This window comes from Microchirus variegatus (genome assembly GCF_963457635.1).
Source record: "Microchirus variegatus genome assembly, chromosome: 17".
Lineage (NCBI taxonomy): Eukaryota > Metazoa > Chordata > Actinopteri > Pleuronectiformes > Soleidae > Microchirus > Microchirus variegatus.
This window is the reverse complement of record NC_139818.1, coordinates 13,011,271-13,032,620: the sequence shown is the minus strand read 5'-3', so window position 1 is coordinate 13,032,620 and position 21,350 is coordinate 13,011,271. Positions and strand designations below refer to the sequence as shown.

General features: G+C 45.1%; 2 protein-coding genes across 2 annotated transcripts in view; both read left to right on the top strand.

The window, feature by feature from the left end:
* adam12a (ADAM metallopeptidase domain 12a) overlaps positions 1-9,808 on the top strand; it is a gene marked incomplete at both ends in the record, with an annotated part of 87,108 nt that extends 77,300 nt beyond the window's left edge. The window contains 3 exons of the mRNA XM_083904303.1: positions 736-996; positions 9,462-9,643; positions 9,739-9,808. Coding sequence (XP_083760429.1) covers positions 736-996; positions 9,462-9,643; positions 9,739-9,808 — 513 coding nt within the window. The remainder of the gene's footprint in view (positions 1-735; positions 997-9,461; positions 9,644-9,738) is intronic.
* Positions 9,809-13,987: 4,179 nt separating this feature from the next.
* Positions 13,988-20,989, top strand: dhx32a (DEAH (Asp-Glu-Ala-His) box polypeptide 32a; the record flags this gene model as incomplete). Its single annotated transcript, XM_083903666.1, has 11 exons — positions 13,988-14,248; positions 15,945-16,138; positions 16,793-17,168; positions 17,263-17,502; positions 17,583-17,676; positions 17,810-17,959; positions 19,060-19,251; positions 19,453-19,593; positions 20,096-20,286; positions 20,371-20,561; positions 20,791-20,989. 11 exons carry the CDS (start codon positions 13,988-13,990, stop codon positions 20,987-20,989), a joined length of 2,229 nt encoding a protein of 742 aa, XP_083759792.1.
* Positions 20,990-21,350: the final 361 nt, after the last annotated feature.

Below are 21,350 nucleotides of genomic sequence, written 5' to 3'. Positions count from 1 at the left end.
AATAGAACTTTTCACGTACTTTGCGGACTTCCGGTTTTCGGACACCGTTGCCCTCGCCAGCATTCTCACGTGTTGTACGGACAAAGCGGAGCTCCGCGAGACAACAATTCCAGGAATTTAGCACACTGTGACGTCCCAATGAGTGCAGAAGTCAACATCGCGTGTTTTATCTCCTGTACTTAGACTGAGGAGGACCACAAAAACATGAGTGAGTCATCTTTTTTCACATTTTCCCAAATATAAGGATTTAAATTATTAAAAAGTTGATTTTCCATAATATGGGACCTTTAATGTCAAGACAGACAGTAACTTTGCACTATAGGAGAGCGAGACGACTGCAAAGAGGTTATGGTATGACCAAAAACACAAAAAAGTGCAGAGGAAAAGCTTCAGAGGTGAATTCTGTGGGTCCAAAAACCTGTTTGTTTAACAGTTTGAAGGGATAAACACTGAACTGCTGCTCACCCTGCACTGATGGCTTAAACACACAAAGGGACACATACAAGTAAAACAAAACAGAGACGGAATAACAACAACAAAAATCGCAGTTAAGCACTGCAGCTTAAAGAAAGGAAATGCATGCAGGGAGACAGGAGCGTTTGATTTATCTATCTTTGACAGCATTGGGAAGACGAGTGGAGGAAGAGGAGGAGGTTAACATGTCTGTTTCTGATAAAAAGCAGACGTGCTCTTGTCTGACTGACTCCTTGGGCGCTGTCTTTCATCTCTCTGCAGCCTCCTCATCGAGGGCCAGAGGCGGTGCACCCACCAGCATCCTACCCCTCCCACAGCCTGCGCAGACTGCCCCAGTGCCCTCCAGTTCACCTCAGCCACCCTGTCCCGCTCTCTCTCTCCGTGTCCCTGTCTCCCGGTCCTGGACAACTGAGACCGCTGGTGCCTCCACCTCACCGAGGTCCTCCACCACATAACCATGTCGCACACAGGGGGGCATCATTTCGCAGTGCACCACACCAAAACTCCTGCAGGATGGTCATGGTGAGTAACGTCTGACGTTACCATTAGTTTACCGTTTTATTTTACGATGTTATTCGCTGCAATAACTCCACTGGGTCTTCGGGGCTTTCACTCACTATTACAGTTTATAACAACAGAGCAGGCAAACCATGTTTCACTCCACCTTCAGATGATGGTGATGTCAACTGTTTTCATGGTTCTTTCGTGCCTCATAAAAGTATATGCATGTTGACAGTCATGCACGGTGCCATAAAATAACGAGGTTAACCCAGGGAGTAGTGCCATCCAAATTGAATTGTACAACACAAACCACCACATAAATAATAGAAACTCTTAAAGGAGAAGGGAGACAAAGATGAAACAGTGACTGGAGTGAGCAAGTATGTCCAAATATGACCTGGTGATAAAGTTGCTGCCCTAGTATAGGATTTAGTTATAGCATTGTCGACTGTAAAAGTTCAGGGGAAGAGAAAGCCAGAGGTTCCTTGTGTTAAATCTCCTCACTTACTGATTCTCAAAGATTCTTATTTGCCTTTGATCCGGTTTGTCATATTCTAGGGGCAAGAGAGGAGAGCGACAAATGAGTAAAGGTAGAAATGCAAAGTGATAAAGGTGTAATGATTAAGTGGCGTGGACCCGAAAGCAGACGGAGACGGAGGTGGCTATTTCAAAACAATATAAATTTATTAACAAACGTATAACATAAAACGACTTCCCAAAAGTGGGAAGCGATAGGGGATAGATGGAGAGAAAGGAGGAAAATTGTCCTTGCAGCTACTGCGGGGGTGACTCGGCAGGTCGGTGGAAATCCAGAGTGGAAACAACTCACGAACGTGGCACAGGAGATCCCAGGAGAATAGGGAGACCGGAACAGCCAGGGAGTTGAAGACCAGCAGGAGACGTGACGACCTGGAGCGGAGACGAACGGGTAAGTATTCTTGTGAGGTAAGTACAGCGAGAGAGCTGGCAGCATGACTTTACCCATGTATGTTCGAAAACGATCTGACACCGGTGAGGAGAAATGGCTCCGCCTTTAAGCCCCGCTGATTACACATCTGGTGCAGGTGAGGAGGAGCCACGCAGGTGCAAACGATCACCGGTGTCTGGGAACTGGGTCAGCCACGCCCCCTGCAGAGTCAGAGGAGAGGGGAAAGAGCAGCAGCCACAAAAACAACACTAATAATAAAATTGAGGAGAAGGTGCAGGTGGAATCGTAACAGTACCTCCCCCTCAAAGAGCGCCTCCTGGCGCTAGGCCAGGCTTATCCGGGTGGGTCCGATGGAAGTCCCTCAGCAAGTCTTTGTCCAGGATGAAATGGCGTGGGACCCAAGATCTCTCCTCCGGGCCGTACCCCTTCCAGTCGACGAGGTACTGGTGACCCCGGCCCCTGCGTCGGCTGTCCAGGATACGCCTGGCTGTGTAGGCCTCCCCCCCGTCGATAAACCTGGGTGGAGGAGGAGGGTTGGAGGGTGGGACCAGGTCCGACTCCTCCACTGGTTTTAGGAGTGAGACGTGGAAGGTCGGGTGGACTCGTAAAGCTCTAGGAAGCTTCAGGCGGGCGGCGGACCTGTTGACCATCCGCTCGATGATGAACGGCCCAATGAAACGAGGTGCCAACTTCCGGGACTCGACCTGCAGGGGAAGGTCTTTAGAGGACAGCCATACCTTTTGTCCTGGGCGATAGTCTGGAGCCGGGATGCGGTGGCGATTGGCCTGCCTCTGGCTCTGGATGGAAGATCGTTGAAGGGATGACCGGACCTGTCTCCACACCGCGTGGCACCGGCGAAGGTAGGTCTGGACAGAAGGGACGGCGACCTCCTCCTCCTGGAAGTCGAAGAGGGGTGGTTGGTAGCCCAGGGTCGCCATGAATGGGGAGATGCCGGTAGATGCGGAGACCAGGGAATTGTGCGCGTATTCCACCCATGGAAGCATGGAACTCCAGGAGGCGGGGTGGCGGGCGGCGACACAACGGAGGGCACTCTCCATACTTTGGTTGGCCCGCTCTGTTTGGCCGTTAGACTGGGGGTGATACCCGGACGTGAGGCTGGTGGACGCCCCCAACGCCGAGCAGAACGCCTTCCAGACCTGGGAAGCGAACTGAGGCCCTCTGTCTGATACGATGTCCTGCGGGAACCCGTGGAGTCTGAAGACGTGTTCGACTAGGAGGTCCCCCGTCTCGATGGCAGTTGGGAGCTTGGTGAGCGGTATATAGTGGACGGACTTCGAAAACCGGTCCACCACCGTCAGGACCGTGGTGTTTAGGCGAGACGGTGGTAGCCCGGTAACGAAGTCCACCGCAATGTGGGACCAGGGACGACGTGGGATGGAGAGCGGCTGCAGGAGACCAGCTGGAGGGCGGTTCGAGGTCTTCCCTCGGGCACAGACGGGACAGGCTCGGATGAACTCGGCAGTGTCCTGAGGCATGGAGGACCACCAAAATCGCTGGCGGAGGAACCGGAGAGTGCGATTGTGGCCGGGATGACATGTGAGCTTAGAGCCATGTGCCCATTGTAATACCTCAGATCGTGCCGCGCCCGGGACGAAGAGCCGGTTGGGAGGGCCGTTTCCTGGGTCTGGTTCCTCTCGTTGGGCCAGACGGACCCTCTCCTCCACCGGCCAGGAAGCAGCTCCCACGATGCAGGCTGGGGGAATGATTGGCTCGGGAGACAGAGAAGGTGGATCAGGTGAGAATAGTCGAGATAATGCGTCTGGTTTAACGTTCCTTGACCCAGGTCGGAAGGTGAGGGTAAACACAAATCTCCCCAGGAACAGGGCCCAACGTGCCTGTCTGGAGTTGAGACGTTTAGCGTCTCGTAAATATGATAGATTTTTATGGTCTGTCCAAACGATAAACGGAAAAGACGCACCTTCCAACCAATGTCGCCATTCTTGAAGCGCCAGCACGACCGCCAACAGCTCCCTGTTCCCCACGTCGTAGTTCGCCTCGGCAGGGGAAAGGCGTCGGCTGAAGAAAGCGCATGGGTGCAGTTTTTGGTCGGCAGGCGAGCGTTGCGAAAGAACGGCTCCAACTCCAGTGTCGGAGGCGTCGACCTCGACGACAAACTGTAGGGAAGAGTCAGGGTGGGAGAGGATTGGTGCAGACGTGAACAGTACCTTGAGTCTCTGGAAGGAATTCTCGGCGTCATCGGACCAGCAGAATGGTTGCAGCGGAGAGGTGAGTCGAGTGAGGGGTCCAGCCACCTTGCTGTAGTCCCGGATGAATCGCCGGTAGAAGTTCGCGAAACCTAGGAACCGCTGCAGCTGCTTCCGGTTGGAGGGGGTCGGCCAGTCCCTCACCGCGCTGATCTTGGCCGGGTCTGGAGACAGCTTACCCTGGTCGATAATAAAACCAAGGAAAGGAACTGATGATGCGTGGAAGACGCACTTCTCTGCCTTGGCATATAGTTTGTTCTCCAGCAGTCTTTGCAGCACCATGCGGACATGCTGGACGTGTTCCTGCTCGGACTCCGAGAAGATGAGGATGTCATCCAAATACACGAACAGGAATTTGTCCAGCATGTCACGCAGAATGTCGTTGACTAGGTGCTGAAAGACTGCTGGAGCGTTCGTTAATCCAAACGGCATGACCAGGTATTCAAAATGTCCCATTGGCGTGTTGAAGGCGGTCTTCCACTCGTCTCCCTCCCTGATACGAACCAGATGGTACGCGTTGCGAAGGTCGAGTTTGGAGAAAACCTTAGCCTTGCACAGAGGGCTGAAGGCAGCGTCCATAAGAGGCAGAGCATATTTGTTGTGGACCGTGATCTCATTGAGACCACGATAGTCGATACAAGGGCGCAGGGTACCATCCTTCTTCTGGACAAAGAAGAAACCGGCTCCGACAGGGGATGAAGAGGGACGAATGAGACCAGCGGCCAGAGACTGGTTGACGTATTCCTCCATGCATGAGCGTTCGGTCTGGGATAGATTATACAGCCGTCGGGAAGGTAATGTGGACCCCGGAAGCAGGTCAATGCCGCAGTCGTATGGTCGATGGGGAGGAAGGGAGAGAGCCAAGTCCTTGGAGAACACCTCCCCGAGGTCGTGGTACGCCGCCGGAATCGTGGAAAGATCTGGAGGCTTGGGAACCGGAACCGGAGTGGTCGAAGGAGCGGGCAGTGCTGAGCGGAGGCAGCGGGAGTGGCAGGGAACGCTCCAGCTGGAGAGTTGCCCAGACGACCAGTCGAACCGGGGATTGTGGAGCGCCAGCCAGGGCAGGCCCAGCACGATCGGGGAGGAAGACGACGGAATCAGGAATAATTGAAGCAGCTCGTGGTGGTTGCCGGACAGGACCAGGGCGATGGGTCTGGTGCGATGAGTGACTGTGGCCAAGATCTTGCCGTCGAGGTCGTGGATCTCCTTCGGTGTCTCGAGCGGGATCGTGGGGATCCCGGCCTGGAGGGCAGTGTCCAAGTCCAGGAAACAGTCGTCTGCGCCAGAATCGACCAGACAGGGGAGCGTGACCGACTTCTGGTCCCACCGGAGTTGACCTGGGAGGATCACACGTTTCTTTGTGGCACCGGAAGCGGCACCGCCTGCCAACACTCCGGCGTGTGTTGGAGAGCTTAGTCCTTTTGGGCGTACTGGACAGTTTGCCCGTTGATGGTCCAGTTCGCCGCAGTAGAGACAGGCCCCGCTTCTCACCCTCACCGTCCGCTCCGCGGAGGTGAGTCGAGTACGCCCCAGCTGCATCGGTTCAGGTGAACCAGGAAAGGTAGGAAAAGGAGGCAGAGAAATGGGAGCCGGATTGTGAGGACGTGAGTAGCTAGTGACGCGCCGGCTACTCGCCGTTCTTTCTCGATCTCTCTCCTGGATGCGATTATCAAGCATGATACATAAGGCAATGAGTGAATCTAAATCGTGGGCGTCGTTCCGTGTCGCTAGTTCATCGCGTATTTCTCTTTTCAGATTCCTAATGAACATAGCGCGCAGCGCCGCGTCGTTCCATGTACTCTCCGCAGCGTGAATGCGGAACTGAATTGAAAAATCGGCCACCGACGAATTACCCTGTTCGGTGTTGATTAATCTGGAGGAAATGTCGGACTCCTGAGGAGAGTGATCGAAAGCTTTGCACAACTGGATGGTGAACGACGAGTAGCTAACTGAAGCGGGGGCTGCGTGGGATAGCGTGGCCGTTGCCCACTGAGCGGCTCGCCCCGACAACAAGTTTACAACGAAAGCAATCTTGGCATTGTCATCGGGGTAGGTGCGTGGTTGAAGGCTAAAGACAAGCGAGCATTGAAAAAGGAAGCTTGTGCATTTGCCAATCTCCCCGGAGAATCGTTCGGGGATGGGGACGAAAGGTTCCCGTGGCGAACTAGCGGAAGTGGCTATGTTAGCGCTACTAGTCGCAATGATCCGCTCCGCGCTAGCGGAAACGGAAGTGGCGGAGGCTACGGGAGGGTTAGCCGACCTAGCAGCATTAGCCGAGAGTTCGCGGAGTGAAAGAGAGATTTCGGAAAGCATCTGACTATGGCGCCCGATGAATGCGCCCTGGGCGGAAATAGCCTGCTTTAACGCGTCAAAGTCCGCCGGGTCCATGTTGGTCAGATCGTTATGTAATGATTAAGTGGCGTGGACCCGAAAGCAGACGGAGACGGAGGTGGCTATTTCAAAACAATATAAATTTATTAACAAACGTATAACATAAAACGACTTCCCAAAAGTGGGAAGCGATAGGGGATAGATGGAGAGAAAGGAGGAAAATTGTCCTTGCAGCTACTGCGGGGGTGACTCGGCAGGTCGGTGGAAATCCAGAGTGGAAACAACTCACGAACGTGGCACAGGAGATCCCAGGAGAATAGGGAGACCGGAACAGCCAGGGAGTTGAAGACCAGCAGGAGACGTGACGACCTGGAGCGGAGACGAACGGGTAAGTATTCTTGTGAGGTAAGTACAGCGAGAGAGCTGGCAGCATGACTTTACCCATGTATGTTCGAAAACGATCTGACACCGGTGAGGAGAAATGGCTCCGCCTTTAAGCCCCGCTGATTACACATCTGGTGCAGGTGAGGAGGAGCCACGCAGGTGCAAACGATCACCGGTGTCTGGGAACTGGGTCAGCCACGCCCCCTGCAGAGTCAGAGGAGAGGGGAAAGAGCAGCAGCCACAAAAACAACACTAATAATAAAATTGAGGAGAAGGTGCAGGTGGAATCGTAACAAAAGGGACAAAGTGAGGCACGAGATAATGATTGGCAGAGTTTGATAATCGGAGATAATTGATGTGTTTTACATACTTGCTCAAGGCCCTCAAATGTGGAGACGCTGCCTTTTACAGTTAACTTGTAAAAATGCGGTTATCAACAACAACAACAACAACAAAAAAGAGATTTGGCACAAACGAAAGTAATTATCAGCTGCAGGGTGTGCAAACAAGCAAATAAGTAAAAACAGAGAGGGACAAAACGTGAACAAAAGATCAGTGATGAGTTCCAGACTGAGACGAACCCCCAAGCTGACTCCAATTTATGTCAGCAAGCATAGTCTCGTCTTTAAGAACCGCACTGAGAATGAAGCCACGGGGAAGCGGAGGTCAAAGACATGCCACGCCACTATCAGGCTAATTAGAGGTGTGTTAAACAGACATTTTAGTCCTGTCCACATTAATGAATGGGGATCACAGATGCTAGCTTTAAAACACAACACAAAGAGCATTGCTGTGATATTCCCACAGGTCAAAAAAACCTGTTTCATTCTGGCTTTAAACGGGTTTTTTTTTTTTTTTACCAGTGACAATGTGTTGAATTGACACTTCCAGGTCAAATGACTGTACAATACACGCATGTGGATGTTTATCAGCCTCAGTTGGACAGTGAGACCTGAGCGAGCACATTGAATTCTTCTTTGTCTGCTTTGTGGATATTAATGTTTATAGCAACCCTTATTTTGGGACAGCACTAAATGTCGTTTATTTCAGTTGGATCCACCATGTCCTCCCTTACTAACTAATGCCACCTGACAATAGGAATGGTATCAATTGCATTTTTTTTGTTGCTTCACCCTGGTTTCAAATCCCGCGTACAGTATACCCACTCATTTTGGTGTAAAAGAGGCTTAAGAGAGTGCAGTATTGTTTTATTTGCTTATTTCTAAATGGTCATGGTAACATTTTACTTTAGCATTATTAGTTTTTAATTTTGAAACCCACCCTGGGGTGTCATGGAGGAAGCTGAAGCCAATCCCAGCTGACACAGGGTGAAAGGCAGGTTACACACCGGACAGGTCCCCGGTCCAAGACGGGGCTATTTCACAACAACCGTTCGCACTACAGTCAATTTAGATTGTCCAAATTAAGCGTGGAACACATTCATTCTCTATCCTTTGAGGATTGCACGGAGAGCTAAAACCAATCCCAGCTGATGTGAGAGGCAGACAAACATCTATTCACCTTCACATTTACTCCTACAGTCAATTTAGAGTTTCCATTTAACCTAGCCCCTAACCACACGCACACTTGCAAACACCACACAGAAATGCCCCAATCAAACCAGGATTCAAGCCACCAACCTTCTTATTGTGAGTCACCAGTGCTCACCACTGTCACTGAATGAACAGATACTCCCTGAATGAACAGCTCTCCGAGTTTGTTCTGTGCTTTGCATTGAATATACACGTTCAACACCGACACTCACTTCTTTCAAACGTTGCTGCCTTTGCCACACCTGTAAAACAGGTGAGGACGCAGCGGTGCTTGGCTGTGTTTTGACCCCCAGACAAGAAGACGTTGATTTTTGCTCTCAGATGCTCATTGTCGAAAAGGGAAAGTGATTCCTGTTGGCTCCAGACTTCACCAGCAGTATCTTTAGCAGCTGTTTGGCAGCTTTGAGACATTTTGACAAAGCCTTTCCACCATTCCCCCATCTCTCTCTCTCACACACACACACACACATACACACAGGAAGCTCTCTGCTGGGGGCATGGAAACCTGATGGAGCCAGCAGGTTTTCGACTTGGGTTCGTGAGATATGGGTTTAGTTACTCTCTGCTGAACCTGCAGGAACATTTTTTGGCCTTTAATCACCTTATAGCACATGCTCCATTCATTTCCCTGCACTGCACTTCACTTCACTTGGTATTGTCCTGGTATTTTAGACTGGAGCACGAGCCAGGCCCCACTGCCGGACAGTATTTTAAACTGCATGATACTTGTTGACATTTAAACTTACGGATATAAAAGGTAAGACATCTGAGATTTGACCGTGAGGCTCCTTCCTCTCTGTGATGTTTTAGGGGGTTTTCCTCCAACCGTGGTGAAAAGGAAGTGAATGGAGACCAGATGGGGGCCGGGTAGTAGGGCTTTTTAGTGACCTCAGTCCTCTAGGAAAGATTAAAACCACATTGCAAATTAGTTGCTTGGGCAGAACTGCCCCGAAGCATCTGAGACAAGGACACAAGCCATTGACCAAGTTGTGCTCACTGTCTGACTGTGAGTGCCACCTGCTGGAGAATCTCTGTCATTATGTTTGTGTGGCTCTCCTTTGTCAGGAGTTGGAGAAGCCCAGTCCTCCTCAAAAGCCCCTTCCTGCTGATCCAAGGACTTCTCGCCTGGTTCAAAGTCCAAATGTAATGAAGGGCCATACCATCGTCCAAGGGCCTTCTGCTGTTTGTGGCCCAACACCAAAACCTTGTGTACCGAGACCTGTTCGACCGACCCCACACCCCAACAGGTGGGTACTCGTCTTGCCTGAATTTATGTAAACAACAATGAAGCTTGTATACCTCACAAAAGACATCATTTCGATACTTTTCTCCTTCTCTCCAGACCCAGTCCCAAAAAACCTCCAGCACTACCAAAGCCTTGCAAAATTGCCAACGTCAAATACAGCAGCTGAGACTTTGGCCAAAAGGGACATTGTTGTAATTGAGACACTAAAGATATTGCACTATACAAAAGCTCTGAAAACCTTACAAAAAAACTAACGTATGGTGGCATCCCTGAACTTTTGAATCAGGACACCTGCCGTGTCCCTTTGGTGCTCTGTCTCTGAATGGTGCTACGAGTCTGAGCTCAGGTACATGTAAAGTATTTATATTCTGTATTTATTGCCACGCAGTGCACTGTGCCAGACACTTTTTTACTACATGAAGTGATGTAGAAATTTTAAATTTGTTGTTTGAAACTATTTCACTTTTCTTTCTCTTTTTTTTGTTAACCATGTCAACTGATCTTCATGAAGGAGAGTGACTGGAGATGATGTGTGAAAATGTCGGTACCACTTTACAACAATAATACCTTTTATAGACGGTCTACAAATTGATCAACAACACTTAATGAATAATTAATAAAGAAATAAAGTTTAGGCAGATTTCACTCCTTATGGTCTCACTATTTGGCAAGATTATGTGGCTTCTTACCACACAATGAATCATGAAAATGTTTACTAATTATAAAAGGTTAAGCAAACAAGCTCACTATTTGGCATGCAACAAATACTCACTGTTGCCCCTTTTATCAATCATGTTATACATCTTATTAATTATTTATAAAGTGAACAAATCAAATGATATACTTTCTTCTTCTTTGGTGTTTTATGGCAGTTGACATCCATAATATTACATTGCTGCCTCCGCCTCCTCTTCCCTTCAACTTGCTCTTTTTCTTTCTCTGTCCTGTGTGGCCATGATTCTTTCATGTTTTATGACGGTTGACATCTGTAATGTCGCAGTGCCGCCTCCCTCTTCTCTTTCCTTCGCACACCTCGGCTGTATCCAATTATATACCACGTTTACATTCTCTATAAGGGTAGACTTATTGTCATGTGGTCCTGACATGTATTTGTGGAGGAGAAGAAGGGAAACTGTGCCACGACAGATGAAAACAGAGAGTTTACACCTCTCGTTCATTTGCAGCTCAATGGTTTTTTAATTGAAGCTGTGTGTAGTCTTGCTACAGCCATTGAAAAAGAAAAACACCTGTATTATTATTATTATTATTATTATTATTGTCATTATTGTCTCTATATGTGTCCCTGTGATGGACTGGCGATCTGTCCAGGGTGTACCCCGCCTTCCCCTCATGTGGAGGATAAAGCGGTTGAAGATGGATGGATGATTATTATTATTACTCTAGCAGCTCTGCAATGTGACTGTGTAGGAATCGGAGGGGCCTGGAAATGTAGCTGTCATGCAGGTCTGACTCCTTCTTCATTAATATTGCAGAAAGGTGACAAGTGGGATTGTGAAATGTCACTGATCTGCCATGTCCTTTGCATTAACAAGACCCAAGAAGCCCACTTGAGGGTTCTGGGTACTGAGGTATGAACTGAACATGGATCTAAAATGAGCCGAGATCAAGCAAGCGTTTGTACCCCAGAGAGAGGAAAGCGCTCCGAGGAAGAAGTTCACGTGCGTTGGAAATTTCCCTTTATGTTCGTCTGCGTGCCTCCAGGATTGTATCATGGAACCACTGAAGGACTGTTTCAAAGCTGTGGGCATCTTTATGTCACTGAGGCACTGGTATGTAACACCACACCGGGTGTCTGGCTCCAAAGGTTTTTCAATTTTTGATGATGGGGGAAAGGACAGAATCACTCATCAAGGACACACTGCAGATCTTTCTGTCACTGATACTGAGTTCAGTCCGTCCGAATCATCCACTGCAGTTTTTATGTCTCTAGCTGTAGGGATTAGTTTTTTATTGACATCCTGTTGATGCATAAATCAGATGTGGCAGTGGAACTGTATTTTTTCTGGATTACAATGCGGCATATTCACAATGAGCAACGTTTCCTTTAAGCACTGCTTTTTATAAACACATCGGCCGACAACTGACATGGACTAAACTTGGGATGTGTGTTAACTTTTTGATACTGTTTTATTTGAATAGCAAATTAGTTTTACATTCAGTTCTTTGTTACTTTGCTTTTTCGGTGCTTTGTGTCCAGACTGCATTTGAGTCTGTACACTACATCTGTAAATGATGTTCCTGGACACGTTTTCATAGAATGGAATGCTTTTTTCTTTTTTTTTTTCAAATGGCAACAGTTTGATACCATTATATGTAAAGAAAACACGTTATGTGTCGGTGTCTGATCGTGGTATTTTGAACACTCCAACAGTATTAGTAAAAACAGTTTGTTTTTTTAAAACAGACAAACATTTTTGGATGTTGTTTTTTTGTGTATGTGTGTCCAGTGCTATTTTTTACACCACATGTGTGTTTTCAAGCAGAGTGAAATAAAATGAATTTGCCAACTCTATGATAAAGGTAACTGATGCACAAAAGGAGCTGGAGTCTTACAAATTATAAAGCCAGAATCGCTTTGTATCTACAAAAGGTAACCTTTCTCTCAAGAGCTTCTAGGCTTTCTTTTCAGCTTGAGTTGAAATACAACCAGAACATGGAAATTAACCATTAACCATGGTATTGTACTTTATATAATAAGTCTAATTTAACATTTTACAGCAGTCTCTTTATGGTTTAACCATTTAATTTGACAACTGTAGTGATCTGACCTTTTTTCAACAATCTGAAGATGTCTAAAAGTAATATGAAAGGATGCAGTACAGAAAATAAATGTGGGGATATCAAATCAAAGCTCGTTCACACAGTAACAAGGACACAGTCACCGAAACCTGCCTCGGACGACATCACACCATCACACTCAGAGCGGTAGTTGTCATTAAAAAGGGGGATTAAGGGAGATGGAATGCAAATAGCCAACATCTGATTTTAACTGATTTTATCTGAGTATTTTAATCATAAATGGCTCAACTATATTTGTATGAAAACGATTACTTTGTTTGGACAGCAATCAGTTAATGTAAAGCCCATGATCACCTACATACTGCAAAATATGTCTCATAGGACTTGATAAAATGTGACACCCTTTGTTCTTAAGCCCTTAATAACAAAGAGGAAATAAATGCTAGAATAAACCTTTCAAGAGGTGAAAAAAATGCAAAAAAATTAGAAACTGAAATATATATTTATTTTCTCATGTACCTTAAGGGGTTCTGTTTATGCAATAATGAAATTAAGAGCTATGGAATAGTGCCTGGAACAAGTAAAAAGGGCAAATTTGGTCGATCCATACAGGAAGTGTTTTTCATCTAACAAGAAAAAATAAAGAATTATATGGATGATATGGTTTTACAAATGAATTTGAGAATTTTAAGAATCCACATTTATGATTTAATGAATTAAATTAAATTAAATGATTTATGAATTCAATTTATGATTTAATTAGGTGTTTTTCATAATAGATCATTAAAAAAGTCCCTTCTTATGTAAGACACTATCTCATTATTGTGACTAAGTGGACTATAAATTATTTATTTCATGGAAATTGTGCATTGCACTATTGCAGGAAGACGGTCATCATCTGTATTTTCTTTATCGATTTGCATAATGTGTCTTACACAAAAAAAAATATTAATATGTCAAAGCAGTTGTTCTCAAACTTTTCAGCCCAAAATATTGAACTCTTGAAGTAACACCATTATCACCAACGTTAAAAGACAGCGGCGCTAATAGGTCGAGCAAAGTCAATGACAGACTTTTCACAGGAGGCAGATTTATTCCCAATAAAATCATTTTCTCTCCCATCATCATCCTCTTCCTCAGTAAACGTCACACACTGTTGTAGTGAAATCAGATGAGATAAGTTGATTCCAATTATTATAATTGAATGTACTATTTATTTTGTATATTATTTTATAGTCAATACAGTAGAACAGTATTTCTGCTTTTCCTCCAAGTACCGCTAGAGGAAGCTCACGTACCGCTGATGGTATACGTACCACAGTTTGAGAACCACGGAGCTATGAGCGAATCAAAAGACATGTGAAGCCACGCCGGGGAGAAATTACGCACCGGTGCGCACTGCGCGTCAGTCACAGCCTTCAACTGGACTCTTTAAAAACTTTAATGAAGTCACACAGTTTCCGCAGTAAAGCGCGGATATTAGAGTAAATCTTTTGATATGAATGGACTCGCAGTTTGAGGTTGTTGTTTTTTTTTGTTTTACAGAACTGTCGAGCGCTCTTTTCCCACTGAGGATAAATGTGACATGTCTGAGGACAATAACTCAGCGGAGGGAGACTTTTACACCCAGAATGTCGAATGTCCCGGGGAAGAGTCGTTTGGCTTTGGCGATGAGCTGGAGTTAAATCAGTTCGACGGATTGCCCTTTTCCTCGCGTTACTACAAATTACTGAAGGAGAGGAGGAAGCTGCCTGTGTGGAAGGTCAGGTGCGAGTTTGAGGACGCGCTGGTAAACAACCAGCTGACTGTCGTGTGTGGGACAGCAAAGACTGGGAGCAGTACACAGGTAAATGGTGTTTGAATATCAAGTGTCAAATACAGTATTGTGGGGAAAAGTATGAGGCCACCATTAGATTTGTTGTTTAAGCAATGTTATAATGACCATACAATCATATTATTTCTCATTCACTATTAGATCACATATAGGAAATCCTGGAAATTTGCAGTTTCTAGAATAACAAAAACAACACAAACCTGGAGCGGATTACATTAAACCGTGGGACCGTGTTTGTCCCACTATTATGTCTAGAAATAATCAATAACACCAGGTTTATTCAAGACATCCTGGAGCATTATCAGATACTGCAGTACTGCAAGATTATACTCTAGTAAAAGTACCACTGTTTTGAAAATGTACAAGTATAAATCAAAGTACAAGTCTAAAAATGTACTCAAGTTAAAGTAAAAAAGTAGCTTGTTTAAAATGTACTCAGAGTAAAAGTTACTTAGTTACTTTAACAACAAGGTTGGGGTTCTTTCTAGTGTCGCGCAAAGAGGACAAGGGGACACAAATCTCACATTAATTATTTTTTCATTAAAGACAAACCTTTACAAATGAAAGTGCTGACGAAATACAATATGTAAACACATAATGTATCAGTCAAAATGGGCCAAAGGTCACAGCCTTCTTGTCATTAAAGATGGCGGCCGAGGCTCTGCCTGAATTTTGCAAATTAGTTACATTTGACCTGCTTGTTTCACTTATTGAATTGATTTGGACGGTAACTATTTGCACTTTAGGGTTAGATGTCTAACTCAATTTTGTTGTAGGAGAACTGATATTAACAATAAAGTGACTCTAATCTCCAAATTAATGCCAATTCACCATTCACCTGTCACAAAAAACCTACTCAATTACAGTAATGCCAGTAAATGTAACTCATTACTTTCCACCTCTGAGCATAACATACTGTATGAGTTGAACTCATGGACTCATAAATAACACCATCTTCCAGTCACACCATTCACATCCAAATGCCAGAGATTACAGAATGAGACCGGCACAGCTGGTGGTGCCCTTAGACTTTTAGGGTACCACCACAGTGCTGTAAATATAAAGTATTAAACATGGTCTCAGGTGCTAATGTCATATTTTTCAGAAGGATTTTATAAAACTTTTATATGTGTATATTCAGCTGATATACCCTCATTATCAAAATGCTTGGGCTTGTAAGACATAACAATAAATGGCATGTCCCTTTATTTTCCCACATTCCTCATGAGACTGGATCCACATACCAAAAGCTTAACCCTGTTTCTATCACAGTTGCTCAGACTACTTCTTTCATACAGGTTCGATTTTTTATATTTTTTTAAATTTACTTAACACTGAAGTGTCACAATGGCATGAGCCTGCGTGAACAAGCTGCCCACAGGCAGATGCCTGCCAGTCAGCCGACACAAAGGCTTCAGCATCAGTGTTAGAGAGGGACCTCCTGCTGCTAAGCCCTGATCCGCTGGAGCCGACACATGCTGCCAAAGCAGTTTTACATTATGAGGGGATAATACCATAGGATATCTCCTGTCACTGTGTGTGCTCAAACAAAAGCTTGGCACAATCCCGAAAAAAAAGATGCCTGCCACTCAATGCCAAGTTGATGTACATAAAAAGTGTTTTTAAATGGAATTAGTCATCCAAAGCCTTTTAAAGACATGACCAAGTGAGGCAAGGTAAACAACAGTTATTGGCTATTCTCTTTCAGATCCCTCAGTGGTGTGCAGAATTCTGTCTGTCAGCCCAGTACCAGCACGGCATGGTTGTGTGCACACAGATCCACAGGCAGCAGGCTGTGGATCTGGCCTTGCGTGTTGCTGATGAAATGGATGTAAACATAGGCCATGAAGTGGGGTACACCATCCCCCTGGAGACCTGCTGCTCCCCTGACACTGTTCTCAGGTTTGTGACTAGCTCTCAGTGTGTCTTGCTTCACATGCAGCCAGCAGCAGCACTTGACACTCGAATATCATCCACAAACTGTCTGTCGCTCTCGAGTTGCTCCTTGCCTGTGCTCCTCCTTCACATCAATCACGGTACATGCACAGATTTAGCTTCAGTGCCGATAAAATTTCACAACATAAATTATGAAATTATGATAAATTATGATGCACAATCCACAGTAACCCTGTGCCCCTTCTCCCAACAGATAATAAAATGCCTCATTCCTAAATGGTACATTCATGAGAAGATTATAAACTGAACCAATATTTTGTGCCGCCTTTGTCTTGTTTGTTCAGTCTCAGCACTGCCATGACCTTGTTTCAGGCCAAAAAAAGCTAAGGTTAAACCGTTATAGCCACTTGCTTTTCATAAACAGTAGTATTTGGCAGTTACATTTCTCTGAGGTGTTGGTTGGAGACTAACAACAGAGCTAAGGGAGTGAAATCTGTATCTCACCCGCAGGACAGAAACACAACTCTGCTATGAATTATGGCCAGAAATGCTGGATGTGAACACTATATCAGTATTCACAACAACCAAAGTAGATTAAAATGTGTTATTGTAGATGTGAAAAGGTTAAAGTTGACAATTGTGCCGCTGAAATGTTCTCAGATATTGCACTGATGATATGCTGCTCAGAGAAATGATGTCAGACCCTTTCCTGGAGCAGTACGGGGCCATAGTTATTGACCAGGCCCAAGAGAGGACAGTAAGCACAGACATACTACTGGGTCTCCTGAAGGGCATCCTGCTACAGAGGCCCGAACTCAGAGTGGTGGTCATCACCGCCGTCCAGCGCATGACGGACAAGCTGCTGGGCCACTTCGGCAGAATCCCGCTCATCAGGCTGGAGGCCTCACATCCTGCCGAGGTGGTCCACAGTAACAGCGACAACAAAGAATATTTCTACTTAGCCTTGAGACTGGTGCTGGAGATACATCAAGCCAAAGAGGATGGAGACGTGGTTGTGTTTTTTGCCTCCGCTAAGGTAAAACACATTATTTTCAATGTTTTTTTTCCATTTGTGGTATAATTGGGCTCCAAGCTAAGATGTGTTTATGAAATGTTCTCTTCTGCTGCAGGAGGTGGACTGTGCCCAAAGCATACTTGAGAGAGAATGCACCAGACTAGGAGCAGATTTGGGTAAAATGGTGCCTTTGGTCGTGAACCCAGGCCAAGAAGGGCTACTGCCATTCATGACCAACCAACAAGGCTCCAAGAAGCCCAGGAGAGTTTTCCTCTCGACACAACAAGGGGAGGATATGTGGTGGGCTATTGAGTCCATCAACTTTGTCATTGACACAGGAGTCCAGAAAAAGATGGTAAGTTACTACTTTCTGTAAGAGGCCAGAGTTCTTTTTGCTGATATTAAATAGTATTTTGACTTTATCATCTACTGTAGGTGTACAATCCAAGAATAAGAGCGAACTCAGAGGTAGTTCGACCCATCAGTCGATGTCAGGCTGGCATACGCAAGCAGTTGTCTGGACCTACAGGTATGTATGACAATCTGCTGGGTGAAGAAAAGAGTATAAACATTCGTTTCTGTTTCTTTTAAAGTTAAGCTCACACTGTACAAAAGAAACTTGGGTATTTTGGGGTTATTGATGTAGGTTATTTATCCCCTAGGTAAATGTTTCTGCCTGTATCCAGAGGAGAGTGAGCTTCCTGCAGAGAATCCCTCACAGATACTAGAGTCCAACATTACACCAACAGTTCTTTTCCTAAAAAGGATGGAGATTGCTGGCCTTGGACAGTGTGAATTTATTGACCAACCAGGTGAGGGAACAGAATGCACACAAACATTTTGGGGTCACAGGTTCCCACCCTGAAACAAAACCAGAAATGTGTGTGCATGTGTAGTAATGTTTTTTGGCAGAAGGAAGTAGAGATGAGTTGCTCTGTGGAGCTGTTTGGGCCCAGTCAGCCTTGATTTAGCTGAGCTGACAAGACCATGCTGCTAACTATTGTCTGAGCTCTGACCTAAACTCACATGAACAGCACAAGGCCACAAGAGGCCAACTCATTAACGATTACACAACATGTCGCTCATTAGGATGGCGTCAAACAAGTGCAACGAAGAGATAGTACACACAACATTCATTTGGTTCTTGCAGAACTTGGAACAACAATGACAAATGCCCAAATATGCATGGATCATTTTTGGAGTGGAAATAGAATGTTAATGCTGCAAACTGTAATCTGGAGGACACATGTCTGTTTATGGGAAACAAAATCAGAAATTGGTGCAGACTAAAGAATGTCATACATGTATCTTTATGCAAAACACAAAGTTTTTCTTGAGGATGTTTCACCTCTCATCTGAGAAGATTCTTCAATGTTGAAGCACTGAAAAACTATGACCTGATAAAATAATACAATACAATAATTTTTATGCTACCACTAGGAGGCGCTTAAGCCAGGAAATGAAGAATTTGCCACAGTGACTTTTAAGAATGAGTAATACCCAAAGTAAATCCTAGGTATTTTTACAGTGTGTAAAATTTTGCGAGCTGAATATCCCTCACTTCACCATTCATTTTCAAGTGTCAAAACTCAAAAGATGTTGAGTTTGTCCAATGTGAGCTACTGTAAAAACATGGTGGTCCAAAATGGCAGTTTCTGTAGTGCTGACCCAGCTCCTGATATAAATATAAATGATTATTGGTTAAGGGTTTTCCTTAAAACAATTTAAGCATAATATTTTATCTTCAATTTCTGCCAAATGAAAATAATATCGCTTACAGTTTACACACTGGACCTTCAAGCTGTGCTGACCAAAGACATTTAGCTAATTGATCCAACTGGTTCAGTGGCATCACAACTGCTTTGTGAGTTTGTTAAAAAACACAACCATACTTCTGCATTAATTTTGGCAGATCCTGAGGGTCTCATGCAGGCATTAGAGGAGCTCGACTACCTCGCAGCTTTGGATGATGATGGCAACCTGTCAGAGATTGGCATCATAATGTCTGAAATCCCTCTGGACCCTCAGATGGCTAAAGCTCTGCTGGCGTCGTGCGAGTTCGACTGTGCGAGTGAGATGCTGACAATCGCAGCAATGCTGTCTGGTATGTATGTGCCGCGTGGTCAGCTAGTTTAATACTAAGAACAAGTTTTGGTAACACGTAGCATAAAGATCATTTGTTTACTTCATAGACTCACCATGTGGATGATGTAGAAAGTAGCCGTTCCCATCAGGACACTGAACCAGAAGGCATTTGGTCTGAATGGTTTGTCTCGGCGAGTGTCATCATTTCCTTGTCCTTTAGCTCCAAGCTGCTTCCTGAAGCCATCTGCTGGTTTGACCCTGGAGGCGGTCCGGTGCCACAGAAAGTTCCAGCACCCTGAAGGCGATCACTTCACCCTCATTAACATCTACAACGCCTTCAAACAAAACCAGAGAGATCAACGTAAGACACTCTGAAGGAACAGAAGTGATCCAAGTTATCCTCACAGCAGTGATCTGAAAAGCCTAGTGAAAGTAGTGTTATCATACACTGGCCATGCTCTAATATTTCCAATCTACAGTACGAGCCAGTCTGCTGTACAGTGAGGTCAGCTGACTACTTAAATATACTGAATTAGCCAGGTTTGACAAGCATAATCCAGGATGTAGATGTCAGAATTCATCAGACTCAAATTATTTCAGGAGGCGTATTGGCTGCTACATATGAATCTTTGAAATGTGCTGGAGCAGACTCAACACAGTGGACCAACGGCATCATAAATACAAGATCTTGGCAAAAAGCTAATGCAACTGTTTATTGGAATAAAAGTTGCAACGACTTTGATCATATCCTCATTATCATTTCCATTCAGTCATACTTTTTTTTGCATCAGGTTTAAATTTGTTATCCATAGTGTGGATCTGATCTCCCATTTGAGAAACATCGACTTTGTCTTTTCCCCCAGATGTTAGCATTGAGAAGTGGTGTGACACCTATTTCCTGGATCACTCTGCCCTGAAAACATCCGAGGCCATTAGATCAGAGTTGACTGACACTTTGAACAGGATTGAACTTCCCATCTCCGAGCCCTCCTTTGGAACCAAGACAAACACCCTCAACGTCAAAAGGGCTCTGATGGCCGGGTTCTTCATGCAGGTATGTGGAAACTAAATTATTGATGAATCTGCTTCCTGTGATGAAGTTGAGCCACACAGACAGATGTTCGCACTTTTTTCACAGATTGCTCGAGATGTGGACGGATCGGGAAACTACTTCATTTTGACACACAAGCACATGGCCCAGGTGCACCCTCTCTCCATCTACGGGGCTCAGTCGCAGAAGCTTGGACTGCCAGAGTGGGTTGTTTTCCACGAGTACACTCTGTCAGAGAACAACTACATAAGAACAGTCTCAGAAATGTCCCCTCAAGTGTAAGTCTGTCACTTTTTAAGACCACTGCCAGATCACGCCACAAATAATATATTTTAGTTTACATTATTAATGATTATAGGCATTAAGCTGGAGATATATTTCTGTTATTGCAGAATGTGTCAGATTAATTTTAGTCTTTCTACCACAATTTGATTTTAGGATAAAAGAAATAAGTTTTGTTGTTTTTCCATCTTTTCCAAATAATCTCATTCGTATTTGGCATTTCAGGTTCATTCAAATGGCACCGATGTACTTCTTCTACAACCTTCCGCCCAGTGAAAGCAAAGACATACTCCAAGGCATATTGGACCCGGACACATCCAGAAAACATAAAGAGGAGAAAGAGAAAGCGGCAGCAATCGGCGGCGACACCAATAGCGGCTGCGGAGCGACACCGCAGACGTACGACAGATGTGTGATCCAATGAACTGAATAGATACTTGTGAGAATCTGGACTCCAATGCAAAAATGCACATATAATACTTATAGTCAGAGCAAACCTGAGACTGTGATATTGATGAATTATGACTTGAAAGTTGATGTGATGCAACTCCGTCGCATTCAGTGGGTTAAGTAATTGTCTGATGAGGTATTTTACGGTGGAAAAACATAACAAATGGGTTTTTAACTTCTGAAATAACATTGCTAGACTTTATAAGACATTATAAGATTATAAGACATACGATTTTTTCATGTTTACATAATAAAAATGACCTTATTTGGGTTAATCAGAAAATGCTGTTTACACAGCAGTGTCTTCTCTTCTGTATTCCATTTCATTAAAGGAT